General features: G+C 41.1%; 1 protein-coding gene across 2 annotated transcripts in view; it reads right to left on the bottom strand.

Annotated features, from left to right (window-relative positions):
- Nucleotides 1-868: 868 nt before the first annotated feature.
- The window catches only part of csmd3b (CUB and Sushi multiple domains 3b), an 822,373-nt gene continuing 799,337 nt past the window's right edge, over nt 869-23,904 (bottom strand). For both annotated transcript variants that reach the window (XM_062056514.1, XM_062056513.1), the window contains 9 exons: nt 19,365-19,438; nt 16,413-16,524; nt 16,159-16,338; nt 15,578-15,637; nt 10,260-10,418; nt 10,000-10,136; nt 6,034-6,121; nt 5,819-5,954; nt 869-2,264 (listed from right to left, as the gene is read on the bottom strand). In XM_062056514.1, the coding sequence (XP_061912498.1) occupies nt 2,105-2,264; nt 5,819-5,954; nt 6,034-6,121; nt 10,000-10,136; nt 10,260-10,418; nt 15,578-15,637; nt 16,159-16,338; nt 16,413-16,524; nt 19,365-19,438 (1,106 nt within the window). In that variant the 3' untranslated portion in view covers nt 869-2,104. The remainder of the gene's footprint in view (nt 2,265-5,818; nt 5,955-6,033; nt 6,122-9,999; nt 10,137-10,259; nt 10,419-15,577; nt 15,638-16,158; nt 16,339-16,412; nt 16,525-19,364; nt 19,439-23,904) is intronic.

A 23,904-nucleotide genomic window follows, 5' to 3' on the forward strand; every position in this document is an offset into this window, starting at 1 on the left:
CAAAAAACTAATGTGGAACTTTCGAGAGATAAGAGTTAGCGGCGAGAATATGAACGCGCCAAAGTTTGGAAGCTTTATCTCAAGATGAGATAACAATGCTTTTTACAGGCTTTTACACTTTTAGTTTTTTTTTTATTCAAAAAATGCATTTTTATCAGCCTCTGGCTTAGTTTTAATTTGTCAACCTTTAAACCCCACAACAACTTTGTGAAAAGGGAATTTTCCCAATATGCACCCCACAGAGTCAACAACAACAACAACAACAATGATTACAAAAGCAATTAGTCTTTTTTAATCTTACATTGCATTGAAAATGTACATTATAGATTCATACATTTTACAAATAATCTCATCATAAAAATAGATTTCTGTACAAAACACTTTTTTTGTTTCAATTCTGTCTTTTTTTTTTTCAATCGTAAGGGTGAACACTTCCAGTTTCCATCGGGGCAAAGAAGGGCTTCAAAGTCTACCAAGTAAATGACACGATTTATTGCGGTCAGTCATTGTATGGGGAGGAAAAGTAACGTTAAAAACTTTGGGGGGAGTCTTTGTGTGTGTGTGGAGGGCCGGAGGATTAAGGGGTCCCCCAAAAATGTTTTTTGGTAGGCACTGTGTCAGATCTACTGTGGAGAACACAAACGAATAAAAAATCAACAAGAGATGTTGTAACTTCATCAAAATCGAAGACTGAGATACCGTTTTTGGTCCACGTTGCGATCACAGGGACTGCTACAAACACGCCAAATTGGAACGGGATCCAAACAAAATTGTGACCTGTGTAGTGCGAACAAAAAAACATTGTTGCGTATGACGTATCTCCTCTGTGGGATGCAGTAAAACATGGCAACTGAGATTGTTTTGCATGTTAGCTATTGGTGAAAATTGGAACATTCATGCCTAATTAAATCGACTGGCTTTATGGTGGGCGGGGCTTAAGAATCTTCATAAGTTTTGCCATCACATTTTATAAAAAAAACAACTGTATTTCCTTTTATACTCTTACCACCAGGTGTCAGTCTAATATTTGTCGCTGTGATGTTTTTGTGCGTATGATGACATCAAGAATGTTCTGTGTTGCTATGACAACAGCGACATCTCTGGCGATAAAAAACGTTAATTTGCAGTGGTATCTTATTGGGATTTTTCAAATCAAACATTTGCTAAGTGGAAATAAAAATGCACCATTGTTGACGCTCGCATACACACATCACCACAAACATTGGATAAGAAAATTATTTTAAAAGAAAAAATGTTTGAAGCGTTTTTTTCTAAAAATCTGGTTTTGTCTTTGGCCCCGCCCCCTGTGGTAAATATAGAGCACAAAAATATAGGTGGTGAACGCTCCTGTACAGATCAGAAGATTCTGCAATAGTAAGAAAAAAAGAGAAAGCACTCGCAGAGTGCAGGATCACCGTGGAACCGCATCGTGATCCACGTTTTGTTTCGGGTTCTTTCAAGTTCAGAAGGTGGCGGTCTTTAGGGGACCGCCATGGAGTTCGTCCTTTCCAGGTGTCTTCATCATACGGTTTTGTCATTGTTTTGACGTAATCGTCCGACAGGAAGTGTCTGATGTGCTTTTTAGTGCCAGTGAGTCCTTCGTGAGTCCTCAAAAAATCTCTGTAACCACTGGAGTCCATATCAATTGACAGATTGAGGAACCAGGAGAAGTTCAAACCTCTCCCAGTTCCGCACGAGACAGGCTCTGATTGGCTGGGGGATTTTTAAGATATTTTTGTTGTTGCAGAGATTCGCTTAATTTTTCTTCCAGTTCAAATCGGGGTTGTCTGCGTCTCCTTTAGCCTCCGTCCACCGGATGAGAAGATGCGCTTTAATAAGCATTCGGTGAGTCAGCCTCCTCTCATGTGCTCCGCCGGGGCCGAGCTCCCTTTGAGTTTGCTCTAATCCGCCGTTCACTCAGGATTACGTGCGCCGTCTCCAGGGCTGCCCTAAGAGGGTTTTTTTGTTACAAAAAAGCAACTTTTTTACTGCTCTCTGCCATCCGAGCTTCCAGACGGGTCAGAAGAATTGTTTTCTCGAGGTTTCGACTTTTGACGATGGTTTCCCCTTCCTTTGCGGGGTCAAAGTGAGGACAAGAGAAGGCTCAGACCATAGTGCAGACCGTGTTGAGATTGGGGTCAAACCTGACCGCCTTCCCTTCCACAGCCTTGGCGTTGGTGTTGTACATCGGGTTCTCGAAGGCCGCCTGGCCGTTGTTGTTCTCGTGGACGGAGCAGCCCGTGTACTGGGTCTTGGGGGTGGTCCTGTATGTGTCATGTAAATAACAAGAGAATAAAAAGGCAGGCTAACACACAAAAATAACAAACTGCATGAACAAAGCATAATTGCTTAGATCAAAGGGCATCATTTTATGGACAAGCTGCAACAGAGTGGAGACTGTGAGGTATAATACCGAAGAATCGAGAGCTAAGGTCGAGCCTGACTTCCCCCTTTTACCACCTTGGCGTTGGACATCAAGACTTCTAATTTTATCCAAGAGCAGACTGAGGGCAAACTGCAACAAAGTGGAGACTGTGGAGTATAATACCGCAGCATTCAGAACTAAGTTCAAACTCGACCCCCTTACCTTCCACCGCCTTGGCATTGGATGTCAAGACTTCTGACTTTATCCAAGACGAGACTGAGGGCAAGCTGCAAAAAAGTGGACACTGGCATATAATACCGCAGTATCCAGAGCTAAGATCAAACCTAACTCCCTTCCTTTCCACTACTGTGGGAGTTCTAATTATATCCAAGAGAAGACTGAGGGCAAGCTGCAACAAAGTGGAGACTGTGAGGTATAGAACCGAAGCATTCAGAACTAAGTTCAAACCCGACCCCTAACCTTCCAAGGCCTTGGCATTGGATGTCAAGACTTCTGATTTTATCCAAGAGGCTAGAGGGCAACAAGACTGAGGGCAACCTGCAAAAAAGTGGACACTGTAGCGTATAATACCAAAGAATCGAGAGCTAAGGTCGAGCCTGACTTCCCCCTTTTACCGACTTGGCGTTGGATGTCAGGAGTACTAATTTTATCCAGGATGAGACTGAAGGCAAACTGCAAAAAGTGGAAAATATAGCGTAAAATACCGCAGCATCCAAAGCTATGGTCGAACCTGACTTCCTTTCTTTTCCACCGCCTTGTCAGTGGCTGTTAAGAGTTCCAGTTTTATCCAAGAGGACACTAAGGGCAAGCTGCAGCAAAGTGGAGACTGCGAGGTATAATAGGCAGGATCCAGAGCTAAGGTCGAACCTGACTTCTTTCCCCTTCACCGCCCTGGCAATGGACGTCAGGAGTTATAATTTTATCCAAGAGAAGATTGAGGGCAAACTGCAGCAAAATGGAGATTGTGGACTAAAATACTACAGAATCGAAAGCTAAAGTCGAACCTGACTTCCTTCCCTTCCATCACCTTGGGAGTTCTAATTTTATACACAAGGCGAAAAAGGGCAAGGTGCAACAAAGTGGAGACTGTGGAGTATAATACTGCAGCATTCTTAGCTAAAGTCGAACATGACTTCCTTCACTTTCACCGCCTTTGCTTTGAATGTCATGAGTTTTAATTTTAATCAAGAGAAGACTGAGGCCAAGCATCAGAAAAGTGGACACTGTGGAGCATAATACCGCAATATCCAGAGCTCAGGTCAAACCTAACTTCCTTCCCTTTTATCGCCTTGACGTTGGACGTCAGGAGTTTAAATTTCATCCAAGAGGAGAATGAGGGCAATGTGCAGCAAAGTGGCGACTGTGGAATATAATACCGCAGCATCCAAAGCTAAGGTCTAGCCTTCCCTTTTACCGCGATGGACGACAGGAGTACTGATTTTATCCAAGATGAGACTGAGGGCAAGCTGAAAAGAGTGGAAAATGTAGAGCTGGGGTGTCAAACGTACCGCCTGCGTACGTTTTTGCAAGTTTAATCTAGACCGCAGCTCGCAAGATCCGTTTGCTAAATATAAAAATTAGCTGCATTTTTTTTAATGAAAGAAACTGCTGTTCTAAATGTGTCCAATGGATGCTGCAATAACAATTCAAGTGTAACCCACGTCACACATGACATCGTTTAAAGATGACCTGTCAACTGATTTTAAGTGCCCTCTGGATTGGCTGCCGCTACTCCAATCAGCGCAGCGCAAGCAATCAGTTGCTCTTGTTGTGGCTGGCAGGAGATGGCGGCAGTATCAACGCACAATACCTTCTTTCATTGTCAATTATCTACTCAATGGATAAAATAACGAAACAGTAAGATGCAAAGACTTAAGTCAACTTAGCCATCATCTTTGTAGTCAGAGTTCCATGCATCGCTTGCAATTGGTTGAATGCACGATGTGCACCCTGATATAGAGTATAATACCGCAGTATCCAAAGCTAAAGTCGAACCTGACTTCCTTCCTTTTCCACTGCCTTGTCAGTGGCTGTTAGAAGTTCTAATATTATCCAAGAGGACACTGAGTGCAAGCTGCAGCAAAGTTGAGAGTGTGGAGTCTAATACCGCAGCATCTAGAGCTAATATCAAACCTGACTTCCTTCCCGTCCACCACCGCAGGGTTCTAATATTATCCATAAAGAGACGGAGGGCAAGCTGCAGCAAAGTTGAGAGTGTGGAGTATAATACCGCAGCATCTAGAGCTAATATCAAACCTGACTTCCTTCCTTTTCCACTGCCTTGTCAGTCACTGTTAGAAGTTCCAATATTGTCCAAGAGGACACTGAGGGCAAGCTGCAGCAAAGTTGAGAGTGTGGAGTATAATACCGCAGAGCATCTAGAGCTAATATCAAACCTGACTTCCGTCCCTTCCACCCCGGCGGGGGTTCTAATTGTATCCATAAAGAGACTGAGGGCAAGCTGCAGCAAAGTTGAGAGTGTGGAGTATAATACTGCAGAGCATCTAGAGCTAATATCAAACCTAACTTCCTTCCTTTTCCACTGCCTTGTCAATCGCTGTTAGAAGTTCCAATATTATCCAAGAGGACAATGAGGGCAAGCTGCAGGAAAGTTGAGAGTGTGGAGTATAATACCGCAGCATCTAGAGCTAATATCAAACCTGACTTCCTTCCCTTCCACCACGGCGGGGGTTCTAATTGTATCCATAAAGAGACTGAGGGCAAGCTGCAGCAAAGTTGAGCGTGTGGAGTATAATACCGCAGCATCTAGAGCTAATATCAAACCTGACTTCATTCCTTTTCCACTGCCTTGCCAGTCGCTGTTAGAAGTTCCAATATTGTCCAAGAGGACACTGAGGGCAAGCTGCAGCCAAGTTGAGAGTGTGGAGTATAATACCTCAGAGCATCTAGAGCTAATATCAAACCTGACTTCCTTACCTTCCACCACGGCAGGGGTTCTAATTGTATCCATAAAGAGACTGAGGGCAAGCTGCAGCAAAGTTGAGAGAGTAAGTATAATACCGCAGAGCATCTAGAGTTAATATCAAACCTGACTTCCTTCCCTTCCACCACGGCGGGGGTTCTAATTGTATCCATAAAGAGACTGAGGGCAAGCTGCAGCAAAGTTGAGAGTGTGGAGTATAATACCGCAGCATCTAGAGCTAATATCAAACCTGACTTCCTTCCCTTCCACCACGGCGAGGGTTCTAATTGTATCCATAAAGAGACTGAGGTCAAGGTGCAGCAAAGTAGAGCCTGCGGAGGACAATACAGTAACGTCTTGAGCTAGGACACAAGAATAGGTTACTGCTTGAAAGCCTTGCAGATTAGGCAAAAAGCATTAGAAAAGCATCATGTTCTCTGCAGTGGACATATGGCAAAGGACGCTGGTTCTCAGGAGGATTATAACGAGTAGAGACCAACACAGCACACCTTTGTTTAAAGAGATAGAAACCGAATCCGGTGAAGATCAGCGCAAAGAAAGGCACCAGGATAGCGATGGCCACCGAACTGCTGTTGGTACCGAGCTGAGGCGGATGCGAGTTCTGACTCTCCGACATGTTCAGCCCTGCAGAGAAGCAAGAGGGAAGTCGATGAGATCGCGTTGCAAATGTTCTTTTTGGGGAGGTCAGAGATGGAACACCTACCGAGTCGCTGGAGTCCAAACTGTCCATAGTCTTTGCCCTGAATGAAGCCCTGGAACACATAAGTGGTCCCATCGGGTTCTGCTGACACCTGGAGAAGAAATACAAATGATTTACAATAGATACTTTGCAGCTGCGAGCGAATAAACTGTCTCTAAATATCAGACTATTTCTTCCAGCAGGCTGCGATATCATCGCTAATGCAGCTCACAGCCTCTAGAGGGCAAATTAGCGTGTTCTAAAGGGCATGTGCAGTGAGCCCAATCATAATACACACAATCACAATTCTGTAATTGCTCCTTGTCACGGCAGCATACCATGCACCCTCTTGACTATTTTGACATTACAAACTTATCAGAAACAACATTTCCGTCACATTTGTTTTTGCATAATACGAATCATCTTAGGAAACACCTGATCGCTTCATATGACCTAAAAACCCCAATGCACATAATACCGCCCCTAGCTAGATAAGATTGTTCTGTGTATACACCCAAAACTTCACGGATGTCAGCTCTGTTATTAAAAATGTTTCGTTCTGCGTTGATCTGGACCACAGGATACAGAAACAGTAGGCAGAGTGCATGTGAAAACGCAAAACAGAAATAGTGCAGCAGGGAGGTGCACCAAAAATCAATTAGGCACGAGAAGCAAAGGGAAAGCTATGCAGCATGTTGGGAATGATTCAGCCAAGTCCAGATAAAAAGTAACTTTATTTACTACCTGTGTGAAATTGGCCCCCCTTATCATTGCAAATATTACAATAATACTTCCATTCGTATACTTTTTTTTGTTTCTACCGTTACGGTTTTTAAGTTATTCTAAAATAAATGTTCTGACTAAAATGGCCATCCAAAATCACCCCAAACTTTTGTTTGTGCCACAAAAAAGTTTTGTCTTTTATAGTTTTTACTTTATTAACGTTTTATGATTTATAACCAGCCCCCCCCCCCCCCCCCCCCCCAACACACCTTGTCAAATCTCCCCAAATGTGTCCAAGATGTTTGTGCTTCATTTGTGATGCATTTTTAAAACTATTTTACTATTACAATTTTTATTCTAATAACATGTACCGTAATTTCCGGACTATAAGCCACTACTTTTTCCCCTCGTTCTGGTCCCTGCGGCTTATACAAGGGTGCGGCTTATATACGGCCTTTTCTTCTCCGACACCGACGAAGAGGATTTGGGTGGTTTTAGTACGCAGGAGGAAGACGATGACACAATGATTAAAGACTGACTTTTCATATACAGGTAGGCTGGTTATTTTGATAACGTACAGGCGAGCACTTTGTATTACTTTGCACCGTTGTATTATTTGTACTCTGCACGAATGCTGTTCGCCATGTCAAAGATGTGAAAGTTTGATTGAATGATTGAAAGATTTATAGTTAATAAATGGGACGCTTTGCGTTCCCAAACAGTCATCTCTGTCCCGACAATCCCCTCCGTGGTAGCAGGAACCCCTATATACTACGCTAATTACACATCAAAACCCTGCGGCTTATAGTCGGGTGCGGCTTATATATGGAGCAATCTGTATTTTCCCCTAAATTTAGCTGGTGCGGCTTATAGTCAGGTGCGGCTTATAGTCCGGAAATTACGGTAAATACCGTGTTATTCATAACTACAAACCCCGTTTCCATATGAGTTGGGAAATTGTGTTAGATGTAAATATAAATGGAATACAATGATTTGCAAATCATTTTCAACCCATATTCAATAGAATGCACTACAAAGACAAGATATTTGATGTTCAAACTCATAAACCTTTTTTTTTTTTTTTGCAAATAATAATTAACTTAGAATTTCATGGCTGCAACACGTGCCAAAGTAGTTGGGAAAGGGCATGTTCACCACTGTGTTACATGGCCTTTCCTTTTAACAACACCCAGTAAACGTTTGGGAACTGAGGAGACACATTTTTAAAGCTTCTCAGGTAGAATTCTTTCCCATTCTTGCTTGATGTACAGCTTAAGTTGTTCAACAGTCCGGGGGTCTCCGTTGTGGTATTTTAGGCTTCATAATGCGCCACACATTTTCAATGGGAGACAGGTCTGGACTACAGGCAGGCCAGTCTAGTACCCGCGCTCTTTTACAATGAAGCCACGTTGATGTAACACGTGGCTTGGCATTGTCTTGCTGAAATAAGCAGGGGCGTCCATGGTAACGTTGCTTGGATGGCAACATATGTTGCTCCAAAACCTGTATGTACCTTTCAGCATTAATGGTGCCTTCACAGATGTGTAAGTTACCCATGTCTTGGGCACTAATACACCCCCATACCATCACAGATGCTGGCTTTTCAACTTTGCGCCTATAACAATCCGGATGGTTCTTTTCCTCTTTGGTCCGGAGGACACGACATCCACAGTTTCCAAAAACAATTTGAAATGTGGACTCGTCAGACCACAGAACACTTTTCCACTTTGTATCAGTCCATCTTAGATGAGCTCAGGCCCAGCGAAGCCGACGGCGTTTCTGGGTGTTGTTGATAAACGGTTTTTGCCTTGCATAGTAGAGTTTTAACTTGCACTTACAGATGTAGCGACCAACTGTAGTTACTGATAGTGGGTTTCTGAAGTGTTCCTGAGCCCATGTGGTGATATCCTTTACACACTGATGTCGCTTGTTGATGCAGTACAGCCTAAGGGATCGAAAGTCACGGGCTTACCTGCTTACGTGAAGTGATTTCTCCAGATTCTCTAAACCCGTTGATGATATTACGGACCGTAGATGGTGAAATCCCTAAATTCCTTGCAATAGCTGGTTGAGAAAGGTTTTTCTAAAACTGTTCAACAATTTGCTCACGCATTTGTTGACAAAGTGGTGACCCTCGCCCCATCCTTGTTTGTGAATGACTGAGCATTTCATGGAATCTACTTTTATACCCAATCATGGCACCTACCTGTTCCCAATTTGCCTGTTCACCTGTGGGATGTTCCAAATAAGGGTTTGGTGAGCATTCCTCAACTTTATCAGTATTTATTGCCACCTTTTCCAACTTCTTTGTCACGTGTTGCTGGCATCAAAGTCTAAAGTTAATGATTATTTGCAAAAAAAAAAAAAATGTATCAGTTTGAACATCAAATATGCTGTCTTTGTAGCATATTCAACTAAATATGGGTTGAAAATGATTCGCAAATCATTGTATTCCATTTATATTTACATCTAACACAATTTCTCAACTCATATGGAAACAGGGTTTGTATGTAAAAAGTGGAATAAAGCGCACACCAGTGCTCCTTGGAGACACACAAACTCAAATTAGGGCCGTGTCCAGATGTGATTGTAATACACCAAGACGTGGAACAAAATGTTGTCAAATGGTCACTTTTGTAAGAGGAACACAATCCTGGAATAAGTTGCCCACACACATTAGAGACTGTGATAACTATCCACTTAAAAAACAAACAAACATTTAAACACTGGCTAAAAATAAATTAGACATGCACCCATTAAACCATTAAACACTGTTTCCAGACTCCAGCCCGTTCCAGTGGGCTACTGGCCAGCGTATTTGAAGCTATGAGTGAATTGTGTGTTATGGTCTATTGTCTTGTAATTGTGTATTGCAACTGCTTGTCTTGTCTGTTTTATTTGGTTCTTATTTCTGTCATCATGGTTTTAAAGTCGTATGTGTCTCACTGTGTTATTTTAGAAACCTGAAAATGAGCATTTTATGCTATGTCCGGCGCATTTACACTGTTTATTCAAGTGTTGATGAATGTGCACTGTCCCAATTAAATAAATTAAATACGAAACACGGCTCATTTGCATTAAAGCTACAGACACACAAAATGGTGTGTTCCCAATTGGTGTTTTTAAAAGCACTGCAAACTAGGTAAAATCAGAATCAAGGCTATATTTTGGGCTTCTAATGAAGTATTGCGGCACCTCTGAGACCAATTTAAAATAGTTGAAAAACACTACAATGTTGGGCCTTTAGATTACATTAAAGACACTTACAAAGCCGTCCATGGTCCAGGAGTCCTCTATGATCTTGGCTGGCGAGATGGTGGCGTCTTTAAGCTGATTTCCCTGCTGCACGTAGTTGACATGGTACATCAGCAGCAGCAGACGTGCTTCCGACGCTTTATAAAGCCCTGGAGGAGAAAGCCATAGAACAGAAAGTGGAGCCCACATGATGCACATTCACTGCTAATTGATGAAGAACATGTCTGCCTGTGAGTCCTTTTTCTTATATGGGAGACCAATTAGCCACATGCCTGATAGAAGCAGCTCCATGTTGCCGTTGCTAAGGGTGACGTTGACTCTTCCCGTGGTGGAGTTGAAGCTGGTGATGCCCAGCGTCATGGGCTGCTTCCTGCCTCGGTAATTATAGGAGCCTTTCCATATGTAGTTGGGAGCAAAGACGTCATCGGGGACTGTGGAGAAAAAAAACACACTTGTGTGACAAAATGCAATCCAAAAGTCAACACATACGATAGGAATGTGTGTATGATAATCCACCTGTCATTAAAAACACTGAATTGATTGCAGAATAATCGGGATTTGAAGTCACAGAGGCAAAAAGGGGTGCAGTACTTGACTACAACCAGCAGAGGCACTGTCGAGTCATTCTGGATTACTTTGCTTTACATCAGTGGTTTTCAAACTGTTTTCACAAAGTAGAACCTCAGAAAAAACTTGGCTCTCCAAGAGCCCCACAATAAGGACCGACATTAAAACACAGTAGCACAGTAGACCCAAGTATTAATTAAAAACAAGGCATAGGTTTTATTTAACAAGTATATTTAATATGTTGGGCCACTGTAACATTACACACAGTTTGAACAGCAACACTATGTGTGAACATAGGAAAATAAAACAAGTGATTCTTTGGCGTACCCCTAGATGGAGCCTGCGTACCATTAGTGGTACACGTACCAGTTTGAGAATCACCGCTTTACACAATATCTGCAGTGCTATTTGTTACAAAGCAAAGTGGGAAAAAAAACACTTAAAAAAGCAATGAATATTGTGTATAACTAATAGTGCAAAATGGAGTGCACTACTTGCCTGTAACCAGCAGGGGCACTGGTGATTAGGCCAAAATGAGTTGGCATTAAAGAACAACAAGTCATGCTATTAGTTATACTGCATTTTATAGAAAACTAAAATATATACACTACTGTAGAAGCAAAAGAGAATATTTATTCACAGTGATATTGAATATTATCAATGGGAATGTTTGTGTGAATGGAATGTAAAGCAGTATATAAATACGGAACAATACTAAAATGATTGGGAAAAATGGTTAAATTGTAAAACACTATTCAAATAAACATATATAAATGTACATATATATTAGAGATGTCCGATAATGGCTTTGTTGCCCATATCCGATATTCCGATATTGTGCAACTCTTAATTACCGATACCGATATCAACCGATACCGATATATACAGTTGTGGAATTAACACATTATTATGCTTAATTTTGTTGTGATATCCCACTGTATGCATTAAACAATGTAACAAGGTTTTCCAAAATAAGAGAACAACCTCAACTCAAGTTATGGAAAAAAGTGCCAACATGGCACTGCCATATTTATTATTTAAGTCACAAAGTGCATAATTTTTTTTAACATGCCTCAAAACAGCATCTTGGAATTTGGGACATGCTCTCCCTGAGAGAGCATTAGGAGGTTGAGTTGGGCGGGGTTGGGGGGCGGGGTTGAGGTGGGGGGTAGGGGGTAGCGGGGGGGTGTATATTGTAGCGTCCTGGAAGAGTTAGTGCTGCAAGGGGTTCTGGGTATTTGTTATGTTGTGTTTATGTTGTGTTACGGTGCGGATGTTCTCCCGAAATGTGTTTGTCATTCTTGTTTGGTGTGGGTTTACAGTGTGGCGCATATTTTTAGTAGTGTTAAAGTTGTTTATACGGCCACCCTCAGTGTGACCTGTATGGCTGTTGATCAAGTATGCCTTGCATTCACTTGTGAGTGTGTCATAACTCGTAGATATTATGTGACTGGGCCGGCACGCAAAGGCAGTGCCTTTAAGGTTTATTGACGCTCTGTACTTCTTCCTACGTCTGTGTACACAGCGGCGTTTTAAAAAGTCATACATTTTACTGTTTGAAACCATAATTATGAAACCGATACAGATAATTTCCGATATTACATTTTAAAGCATTAATCGGCCGATAATATCGGTAGTCCGATATTATCGGACATGCCTAATATATATATATATATATATATATATATATATATATATATATATATATATATATATATATATATATATATATATATATATATATATATTAGGGTTGCACATCTCTCTCTGATAAACGATTCGATATGCATCTAGATACACAGGTTACAATTCGATTCAAAAACGATATCCTTTTATTACAGACCGATTTGATTCGATTCGTTTTGATTCCGAACGATACGATTCGATTTGACGGTTAATATTCAAGACTCCAAATCCCCAAGCATTGTGGCTTTACGGCACTGGCAAAAAAAACAGAACAACAAAATCACATGTCAATGTATTTATCTTTAGACATGGACCAAAAAAATTCTGGCTGAATTGTAGGATGGGAACTCCAGAGGTAAAAGTAGCAGAGAATAGTAACAACAAAGTGCAATATTTCAGCCTGAGCATAGTTTTGAACACTAGATGTAGGTAACAAAGATTCAATATTTCAACCTGAGCATATAGTGTTTTGAACACTAAAGGTAGGTAACAATGAACACTAGAGGTAGGTAACAAAGGTGCAACATTACAATGTAAACAAGTTACACACCTATAACACATCTCAAAATGTGGCAACAATGAGCACAGTGACAAGTGTTTTGTGTAAAAGAATAGAGAAAATAAATACATATGTAAAAAGAAAAATCAAACTACTGTGTGAGAGGTACCGTTTCCCAGGTCAAAAAGCAGTAGTTCACTTACAATATGCCTGTGCATTTTCATCATCACTGTCCTCTGTTTTTTTGGAGAGCAGATTTTTTTTAAGGAAAATCAACTGATCCACATGCTCATGTTTGAGCAGACTACGTTTTGTGGAAACAATGTCTCCCGCAGTACTGAACACACGTTCAGATTCTGTGTGTTTCACTTGATGTACTTTTTGATGCCGAAAGAGGCGATTTCAGCCACTTGAATGACGGCGAAATCATTAAAGGCTCACAATTTTTAATCCATCCACAAGTAAAGAAAACTTGGATTATTTCACTTTATGTACTTTTTTATGCCGAAAGAGGCGATTTAAAAGAGGCGATTTCAGCCACTTCGGTCATTACAGCCGAGTTTAGATATCCTTTTCGAGACAAGTGACGTCAGCGCGCTCCCGCGTCAGGGGGTGCATTTTACGGCAGGAGTGCGTTTCCCGGCACAACAGGTTGCAGAGGTATCTTTTAGCGAGAGATGACAGCAGTGGCAAGTCCTGCTGCTCTTTCCACCACTGTAGTGGGTTTTTTGAAAATCTTTCTCGGTCCATTATCACCTTCGGTCAGACTGACGCTTTCGTTCTCCTCCACATTCATTTTCCGTGTTGTCTCTTGTTTATCACTCGTGCTAATACCAGCTAGGCGGCTACCGCGTTTGGCGAGTAGCTTCAGCTCTCGCGTTGTTTTAGAGACGCTGACGCATATTGTAATCTGGACGACCCATGCAAAGTCTCGCGATAACCGATCCATGACTCTATAACCGATTCAGCTAGGAATTCATGGATTATTCGCATTGATTGAGGAGTCTGCTACCGATGCAATCTAATCGCTCACTTGTTGAACCGAATACTCGGTCGCATCGGTTTATCGTTCACAACCCTACTAGCATCACCACCATTAGTTGGCTCAGCAAATGTCATAGTGAAGCCTGTGTGATCTGTGCAAAACATCTGGTCTTACTCGCTAGCATTAACTTTTAGCCACAGATCGACATAACTTTGTTTTTCCAAACATGGGAAAGAAAAAAGTAAGTGTGAAGGATAGTGCTGAAAATAAGTGAATGATATTCATTGAATTAAAACAAATTAAATAATCAAAAACATGACCAAGTGTGTCGACAACTTGGTGAATCAATTTGAGCCTATCACTGCTAGATTGGACCATACGGAAGCAGAATCAAATATCAGCCAAGCATGTTAAAATAATATCCAAACAGCAGACATTTATTTTATGGAAATATGGAAAAGATGCTGATGGTGTGTTCGACTGAGAAGCAGCTGGTAGGAGATATTGTACTATTATACTCTCCACGGTAAATGCTGTACAGTCGTATTACATTACTCTTTCATACAACTACTGTAGTTGTTAATAGTACATTATATTGCAATGTTAAATACAATATTTGTAATCTAAAAGTGACTTTTTCTTTAAAAAAATGTGCCGTTTTGATTTTGTGTGTTGAGATACTATTGTAATAAAACACAAATAACGCATATTTCATTTATTACAAATACTGTTACATTTTCGTTGAGTAAATCTACCTAATATATAAAACTCTCTTTGAACCACATCTAAACTACTGTAATGTCATCTGGTGTAACACCTTCCCTACCTACCTTCACAAATTAGAATCCATGCAAAAGAAAATCATACGGGCCCTGTCATGGTCCAAGTTTAATGCCCCCACTCGACATCTATTCCATAATTATCATCTCTTAAGACTGACAGAGTTCAATATTTATGAAAATGCTTGTTTAACCTATCAAGTCATTCATAGGCTGAATCTTAGGCTCTGTAGCTTGGTTCCTGTAGCTTGGTTCCTATCTACCATCCCCAGCATGCCCACAACACTCGTAACTTAGATCTGATATCAGGTAAACATCGTCTACTGGCTTGTACCGCTCGAAGAGTTGTATGCAGGGGACCAAAGATTTGGAACCGGCTTAATGAGAGCCTCAAGATGCGGTATCCATTCTCCAACTTCAAAAAGAAACTGAAAACTTACCTATTAACCACCTATCTCTAATGCCTCATGTGGGGTTGAATACTGTTGGGTTTTGCATGGTCGAATGAATGTATGTGGGTATGTGTATGCATGATTTAGTACTATTATCTTGTGTTTATCATATAGTGTTGTTTTTTTTGTTGTTGTTGTTGTGCTTGCTACCATTTTTCATCATTCCATGTATATACTGTCCTCTGGACCCCCTGTCAAAAGCTTCTTCTAGCTTATTTGGGGGACCCTTTCACCTACCAACATCTTTAAATGATATTCACTACTATTGTAATTGTTCTATGGTATTGTGAATACACTTGAAACAGTAATATAGTTGTAATGTAGCATAACCCATGGTGCATTCGCTGCCATAATGCACCAAAGGATCCCACAGTGTACCCGTAGCATTTGTTACAGCTGCAGCGTGGCATTCAAAACACTTAAACCCTTCGCCCAAATAGTGACCTTTTTAAACGGGAATATAAACATGGCCGGTGGTGACTGAACAAGGAAGAAGCAGCGGTCACAGTCAGCTGCAGGCCACGACGGCTCCAGTCCAATTATTGTGTGAGGCGTTAGTTATGAACTTTACGAGGCGCTCCCTGCTGTGTGCACATGAAGGAGAACGTGAATGAGGACTAACCATTCAGTTTGGGGCTTGGCGTTCCTGTTACGGGCTTTACAGGCTTCTTCTTCTCCCCAGCTGCAAAACAACATACAATAACTTGTACAGGGCCACTTCTTAATATTTGTGTCATTATACTATTACAGTAGGAAGGGGATTCATTTGGCCCAATTTGTCAGGGTTTACTTGACACATGAAACGTGACAAATTGGGGGGTGCACTATCCACTTTATCTGCCAGACGGCAGTAGAGGGTTGAATAGCTTAAATGTGTTTTGTAGCAATTCTAACTTTGACTACGGCGTCAGTTGCATGTTTTCAGCAGACTGCATTGCTAAAAGATGAACCCACCCTCTTCCTCTCACGCCAGATCTACCCAGGAATGGGGCCTTATGAATCCCTTCACTACTTAATTATTTTTAAAGGTATTTGGCTTAGAGATCATTTAACCAATGCAAGACAAAAGGTTGATGTCCCTTGCCTTTTAGAATACTTCTATCATAGTGCTAATCCTCATTATAGGCACTAATTGCTTATTGAGCCTTGAAAGAAATACAATTAATAAAAATAGATTTGTTTCCCCCCCCCCATTTCCTTCACCTCGACATATCGGCATCTTTCCGGTCCAGGTGCCGTCATTCTTGCAGACCCTGTGCTCGGAGCCCCCGGCGAGGAAGTAGCCAGGCTGACAGCTGTACACCAGCGTGTAGCCGAACCCGGCCAGATCCATGCCCACCACGTCCACATGGAGCGGACTCTCAGGCTGCTTACAAGCGTGGGCTGGAAGAGGAGGCGAGAGGAGGTCAGCTTGACGAGACGGCGAACGGCGCCTGATGGGACGTGAACCGCCTTACGTATGCACTCGGGCTGGGTTCCACTCCATCTCAGGTCCGGCTGGCAGGTTCTGGAGGTGGAGCCTTGGATCAGGTGACCCGCCTGGCAGTGGAAGGACACCACACTGCCCACCTGAGGCAAAAAAACGACAGACTTTAATAAGACCACCTGGTTGGAGGAAGAGGAAGAGGAAGAGGGAGCAGAGTTAGTCAATGGTACAATAATCAATCTCACTGTAAACAACTCTATTTTAGTAACTTTAATTTTTATCTAAAATAAAATAACATTTTTATTAAATCAAATTTAATTAGATTACATTAAAATTGAAATGTAATACAATAAAATAAAATATAAATATACTATATGTATTTAAACACTCTATACATTTTTTGTTTTATTTTTTTAAACTTTAAAAACATGTATTGATAATACTTTGGTCTATTTATTTTGAAAAACTGAACTGAACAACAAAGCCCTATCAGCCAAATATGTCCGTAGGGGACGAATAGGGACTTGAACAGCTGTCCAGTGTTTTAGCTACTTCTAAATCACTAATCCTAGCCTGAGTGGCGACAACAACTATGTTTTTTACAAGTATCATACCTGCGGGACGAGGAATTGCTAAACATGCTTCACTACACACCGTAGGAGGATACAATAGCTAACCGCTAACAGCAAGCTATGACTCCTAAATGTAAACAAATGGGTGAATAAAGTGAACAAGTACAAGAGTCGACACTACAATGATTACGTCGATATTTTTTACCATCACAAAATCTTTTGTCATTTTTTATAGTTTATAAACTCAAGAAATACATACCTTGACTCAGGAAAATATTATTATGACCAATCAATGACCCTGTAACTACTTGGTATCGGATTCATACCAAAATTTGCAGTATCACCTAAAGCTAATGTAAAGTATCCAAACAACAGAAGAATAAATGATTATTACATTCTAACAAAATTGTAGATAGAACATGTTAAAACAGAAATTAACTAGATATTAAAGTAAACGAACAAATAGATTAATAATCCATTTTCTACCGCTTGTCCCTCATAATTTTAACAAAATGACACAACTAGAAATCAATCAATCAATCAATGTTTATTTATATAGCCCTAAATCACAAGTGTCTCAAAGGGCTGTACAAGCCACAACGACATCCTCGGTAGAAATGACAATATGTTACTGCATATGTCAGCAGCCAAATTAGGAGCTTTTGTAACCTGTCTGCTTACTTTCTACTAAAAGACAAGTTGTCTTGTATGCTCACTGTGCTAGTTAATGCCAAAAAGGTTCTTTGGGGTGTAACGGTACACAAAAATTTTGGTTCGGTACGTACCTCGGTTTAGAGGTCACGGTTCGGTTCATTTTCGGTACAGTAAGAAAACAACAAAATATAAATTTTTTGGCTATTTATTTACCAAATTTGTAAACAATGGCATAACATTGAGTAAAAAAGGCACACAGGGTCCATTGCCAGGGTTAATGTGGTCAACATATATAAAATAAAAACTAAATAAGATAAGGCTCAGAATGGTTTCTTAACAAAACCTTTCTACACATAAAGTGCTTTTTTTGATTGATTGATTGAGACTTTTATTAGTAGATTGCACAGTACAGTACATATTCCGTGCAATTGACCACTAAATGGTAACACCCCAATAAGTTTTTCAACATGTTTAAGTCGGGGTCCACGTTAATCAACATTAAAGTGCCTGAAGTTGTTGCTCGGATTAAATAAAATGACAAAACTTTTCTTCTACATATAAAAAGTGCAACATTAAACAGTTTCAAGTCAACTCAGCCTCAGATTAACTTTTCTTCCCCCCCAGCCTGGCTAACTTGGCAGTAAGAGGATATATGGGCTCATTGTTCTTCCACCAAAGAAGTGGGTCAAAATCTAGTTTTTAATGCAATATGGACTTATATCTGCTGCTATAAAAACATTTGTTATTGCTTTAGCCCTGCCTGACTGGCCGAGGAGAAGCTGCTTGAATGTGGTGGTGACGCTTCAAATGGGTTAGCATGTGTTATGAGAGTAGCGTATGTGTGTGTGTGGCCCTTTAATATGTGACAGCATGTGAGGTGAGTGTGGGCGAGCAAGGTGAGGGAGCGGTAGCTGAGTGGGGAGTGGCTAGTGTTTTGTTAGATTGGCTGTGTGCAAGACCTCAATAAAAGCCACGATTTGAAACTAATGGCCGGACTCGTCATTTACCCTGGAGTCCGGAGCTGTGGAGACCCACTGCTGGGTAGAGTGAAGGGTGTTGCCCCCTAGAATACATCGGCCTTGGAGGAGTGTCTCCCCTGCGCTCCTCGACTATGGTCTGGGAGCCGGAAGCAGGAAAGGTGCAACACATGTTTGACGTGTTGTCAGAAGCAGCTGCTGAACAATGTCGGCAAACCTCCGTCCTCCATTGTTGTATCGCGCAGCCAAAGTGTTCCCAAACGGGAGATCTTAACGAGGCAGGAGGGTCTTCCAGTTCTGGCTTTTAGATGTTGTCCTAGCCCGGTCGCTGCTAGCATGTGTACTCGTTCAGTACACCTCCGAATCGAACCGAAACCCCCGTACCGAACCGGTTCAATATAAATACACGTACCGTTACACCCCTAATATATATATACATACATACATACATACATACATACATACATACATACATACATACATACATACATACATACATACATGCATGCATGCATGCATGCATGCATGCATGCATATATATATATATATATATATATATATATATATATATATATATATATATATATATATATATATATATATATATATATATATATATATATATATATATATAATATTTATTTGTATATATATTTGCATATATACACCTATATGTCTATACACACATATGCATACAGTATATATTAATATATATATATTAAAAAATACCTAATAAAGAAATATTGACCATGCACATATACATCGTCAAAGCTACATTACCTTGAAACCAAAGGTCCGGTTTAAGGATCCGTAGCGCGGCGTTCCCGGGTTGTCACAGCTGGTCCTTGCGGGCTCTGGAAAAGGAGCACAAGGCCGCCAAGTAATTAGACGTCAAATCCAGAGGAGAGACAAATTAGCAAAAGCATGACATGACGGTATGCCCGCTCCGCTCCACTGTTGTCATGGCAACACAGGACGCCGTGAGAGCAGCAGGGGGCAGCAGCGCTACGTCAGAAAACGAAGCAGGCTGAAGAAGAGGGAAGGAGCTGCTGGTGTGGTCAGTGATGATCATGGACACAACATGGTGGTAAAGCACTAACGTTACACTCTTCCTCTATCACTCTCGACTGCTTCACTTCCTACTTTTCTTTTTTACTCACCTTCTTCGCTACATCCTCCATCACCCCTTTTCTCTTCATGCACCTCCTTCATACATCCACCCTCTTTTCACCTCCTCCTTTCTCTGTCACTCATTTTCTTCCTTTTTCCTCCTATTTTCCTATATCATTTAACCTTCCCTGCTTCACCTCCCTCCTTTTTCTCCTCTTCTCCACCTCCATCACTCACCGTGTCCTCCTTCTTCACCTTCCTCATTCTCCTTTTTCACCTCCTTCCTCATCCACTCTTGCTCGCATCTCAATCCCTTCTCCACCTCCTCCATCACTCCTTTTCTCCTCATTTGCCTTCCTCTTTCTTCTCTTTCATCTCCGTATTTCCCTCCTTTTAGTGTCATCACCCACTCTCTCTCCACCTCAGTTACTTTTCTACATCCTCCATCACTCCTTTCCTCCTCATCCGCCTCCGTGTTCTCCTTCACCTTCCTCTTTCTCCTCCTTCTTTCCCTGCACAACTTTGTCTCCTGATTCACCACCGTCTATTCCTCCATGGCCTTTTCTCTTCCTTCATTTCCTCTTACCATTCCATCCTTTTCGTCTTTTCTTTACATCATTACCTGTCTTCTCCTCCTTCATGTCCTTCTTTCTCTTCAATCATCTCAAAGTCCTCCTTCCTTTTTCTCTTTGTCACCTTCTTTTGTCGCTCAATTCAATTTCTCGTACTTTTTTTTCCTCCTGTCCCCCCTCCACCACTCTTTGTGCACCCCTCCTTTCTTCATTCACCTTCTTCCTCTCCATGTGCATGTTTTCCTCATTCACCTGCCTCATTACCACGTTCACTTGCTTTCCCCTCCTCTTCCCATTAGTCCATCACCCTTCTTCTTCAGCTCCCTCTTTACTCATTTGCTGGATTTCTCCTCCTCCATCACTTTCCTCATTCTATTCCTGTCTCCTCTTTCACCTCGGTTGTTCTCTCCATCCCTCTTCACTCACCTCCTTCATCATTGTTTATCACCTATACCTGTTTAAATATTTCACTTGCTCTCTCCTCCACCTCCACTTTACTTCCATTCTTCTAATTTTGCTCTTTTACTTCCTTCTTTATCTCCTTCGCTTTTTCCTCATTTACTTCTTTTCCCTCCATTTGTCACTTGTCTTCTCACTTTCTGTCTCCTCCTTCTTTTTCTCCATTACTGTTTCAGTCTTGTCTTTCATCTCCCATCACTCTCTCTTCGTCGTCTTCTTCTTTTCCCTTGCATCTTCCCCATGTATGTTTCATGTGTGTTTGCTTGGGGAAAAAAGTTGTCCACAAGTCACCTTGAGCTAGCAAAGGATACAAAATGTGTGATGTCTGTGTGTGAGTGTGTGTGTTTATTGGACTAACACTCCAGTCATGATGAGTCAGCGTACTTGATGCTCAAGCACCCGCGTGCTTGTAAATCAGACATGTGAAAGTGGCGCTTCAACGGATCGCATGCGGCGCCGGCAACGTTGACCCGCCGGTACCGTTTGTAACGTGCGGCGAATATCCCGTCTCATTTGTTGGGCCTAATCCTTTGGATGATGACGGCGTTTGAAGTCGACTGTGACTCGTGAAGCCTTTGACTAAATGCTGATAAGTCAAGTCACAGCTGCTTTATGGCGCCGCATCACTTAAAGAAGCCGAAATGTTCTTTTGTTGATCTGCACCCTGAGCCGCCAAAGCTATGCTTACATAAAAACAAGGCATTAGTGCATTATTAGCAACACTGTCTGGTCAGTCTTTGATTATTACCCCCGTGAGTCTGTGTGGCTTTCGTGAGCGGCAAGCCGCTTAACCAGGAGTAAAACGCGAGCGCCGCCTGCAATGCTACGCGTCGGTGGGCCATTAGTTGCCCTGATCATTAGGCGGAGGAATATGAGACAGCGGTGGTGTGGAAGGCTCCCCCGGTGAGCCACAAACAAGTTGACATAAATAATGTGAGACAAGTACATGCCATGATCTGTAACAAAAACATATTCTCTAAGATTGGATTCCAATACCTCATCACTTTTAACCTCTGCCAAAGCGCTACAATCTCAATCAGCACTATATTTCACACCTTCTGCATAATCCCATTTTTACCAACAAGAGACATATATATGTATATACACTACCGTTCAAAAGTTTGGGGTCACATTGAAATGTCCTTATTTTTGAAGGAAAAGCACTGTACTTTTCAATGAAGATAACTTTAAACTAGTCTTAACTTTAAAGAAATACACTCTATACATTGCTAATGTGGTAAATGACTATTCTAGCTGCAAATGTCTGGTTTTTGGTGCAATATCTACATAGGTGTATAGAGGCCCATTTCCAGCAACTATCACTCCAGTGTTCTAATGGTACAATGTGTTTGCTCATTGGCTCAGAAAGCTAATTGATGATTAGAAAACCCTTGTGCAATCATCTTCACACATCTGAAAACAGTTTAGCTCGTTACAGAAGCTACAAAACTGACCTTCCTTTGAGCAGATTGAGTTTCTGGAGCATCACATTTGTGGGGTCAATTAAACGCTCAAAATGGCCAGAAAAAGAGAACTTTCATCTGAAACTCGACAGTCTATTCTTGTAAATTGTTTGGGTGACCCCAAACTTTTGAACGGTAGTGTATATATATAGATATATATATATATATATATAAAGTCATGCTCATAAGTTTACATACCCTGGGAGAATTTATGATTTCTTGGCCATTCTTTAGAGAATATGAATGATAACACAAAAACCTTTCTTCCACTCATGCTTAATTGTTGTGTGAAGTTATTTATTGGCAAACAACTGTTTACTATTTTTAAATGAAAATGACAAAAGAAAGTACCCAAATGACCCTGATCAAAAGTTTACATACCCCAGTGACTTTGATCTGATAACATGCACAAAAGTTGACAAAAACAGGTTTGAATGGCTAATCAAGGTTCCAATCCTCACCTGTGACATGTTTGTTTGTAATTAATGTGTGTGTATAAAAGGTCAGTGAGTTTCTGGGCTTCTTTCATAGCATCTTTCATCAAGTGCTGAACAGAGGTTTCTGGATTCTGAGTCATGGGGAAGGCAAAATAATTGTCAAAGTATCTGCAAGAAAAGGTAATTGAACTGCATAAAACAGGAAAGGGGTATAAAAAGATATCCAAGGAATTGAGAATGCCAATCAGCAGTGTTCAAAGGCTGATTAAGAAGTAGAAAATGAGGGTTTCAGGTAGACCAGCAAAGATTTCAGCCACAACTGCCAGGAAAATTGTTCCAGATGCAGAGAACAATCCACAAATAACCTCAGCTGAAATACAGTACTCTCTGAAAAATTGTGGTGTGGCTGTTTCAAGATGCACAATAAGGAGGCACTTGAAGAAAAATGGGCTGCATGGTCGAGTCGTCAAAAAGTTCAATTTTGGTCTCATCACTCCAAATTACTTTCTTCCAGAAGTTTTGAGGCTTGTCTCTGTGCTGTTTGGCGTAATGTAAGCGGGATACTTTGTGACATTTGCGCAGAAATGGCTTTCTTCTGGCGACTGCAGGTCCTTTGACAATTATTTTGCCTTCCCCAAGACTCAGAATCCAGAAACATGTGTGCAGCACTGGATGAAAGATGCAATGGTCTGTCAGAAGCCCAGAAACTCACTGACCTTTTATACACACACATTAATTACAAACAAAGAGGTCACTGGTGCGGTTTGGAACCTTGATTAGGGTATGTAAACTTTTGATCAGGGTCATTTGGGTACTTTCTTTTGTCATTTTGATTTAAAAAGAGTAATCACAGTTGTTTGCCAATAAATAGCTTCACACAATGATTAAGCATGAGTGGAAGAAAGGTTTTTGTGTTATCATTCATATTCTCTGAAGAATGGCCAAGAAATCATAAATTCTCCCAGGGTATGTAAACTTATGAGCACAACTGTGTGTGTTTATATATATATACATTTAAATGAATATATCTAAAAATAAAGATTAATTAATTATTCATTCATAAAATAAATAATTTCAGGGCATTCAATCGATCATAAACTGACTGTTTGGTTTGTCTTAGAAGACATTTCGTCTCTCATCAGAGTAGGCTTCATCAGTTTGTGCTCACAGACTTCGATTGGTCAGATCTGGTCTTAGACTTAGAATGGTCAGATTTAGCGGCTGGTGCCAAAACCCCAAATATTTATACTCGACTACGACCAGTTCGATCCACAGCAAA

The sequence above is a fragment of the Entelurus aequoreus genome, linkage group LG08 (assembly GCF_033978785.1).
Source record: "Entelurus aequoreus isolate RoL-2023_Sb linkage group LG08, RoL_Eaeq_v1.1, whole genome shotgun sequence".
Classification (NCBI taxonomy): domain Eukaryota; kingdom Metazoa; phylum Chordata; class Actinopteri; order Syngnathiformes; family Syngnathidae; genus Entelurus; species Entelurus aequoreus.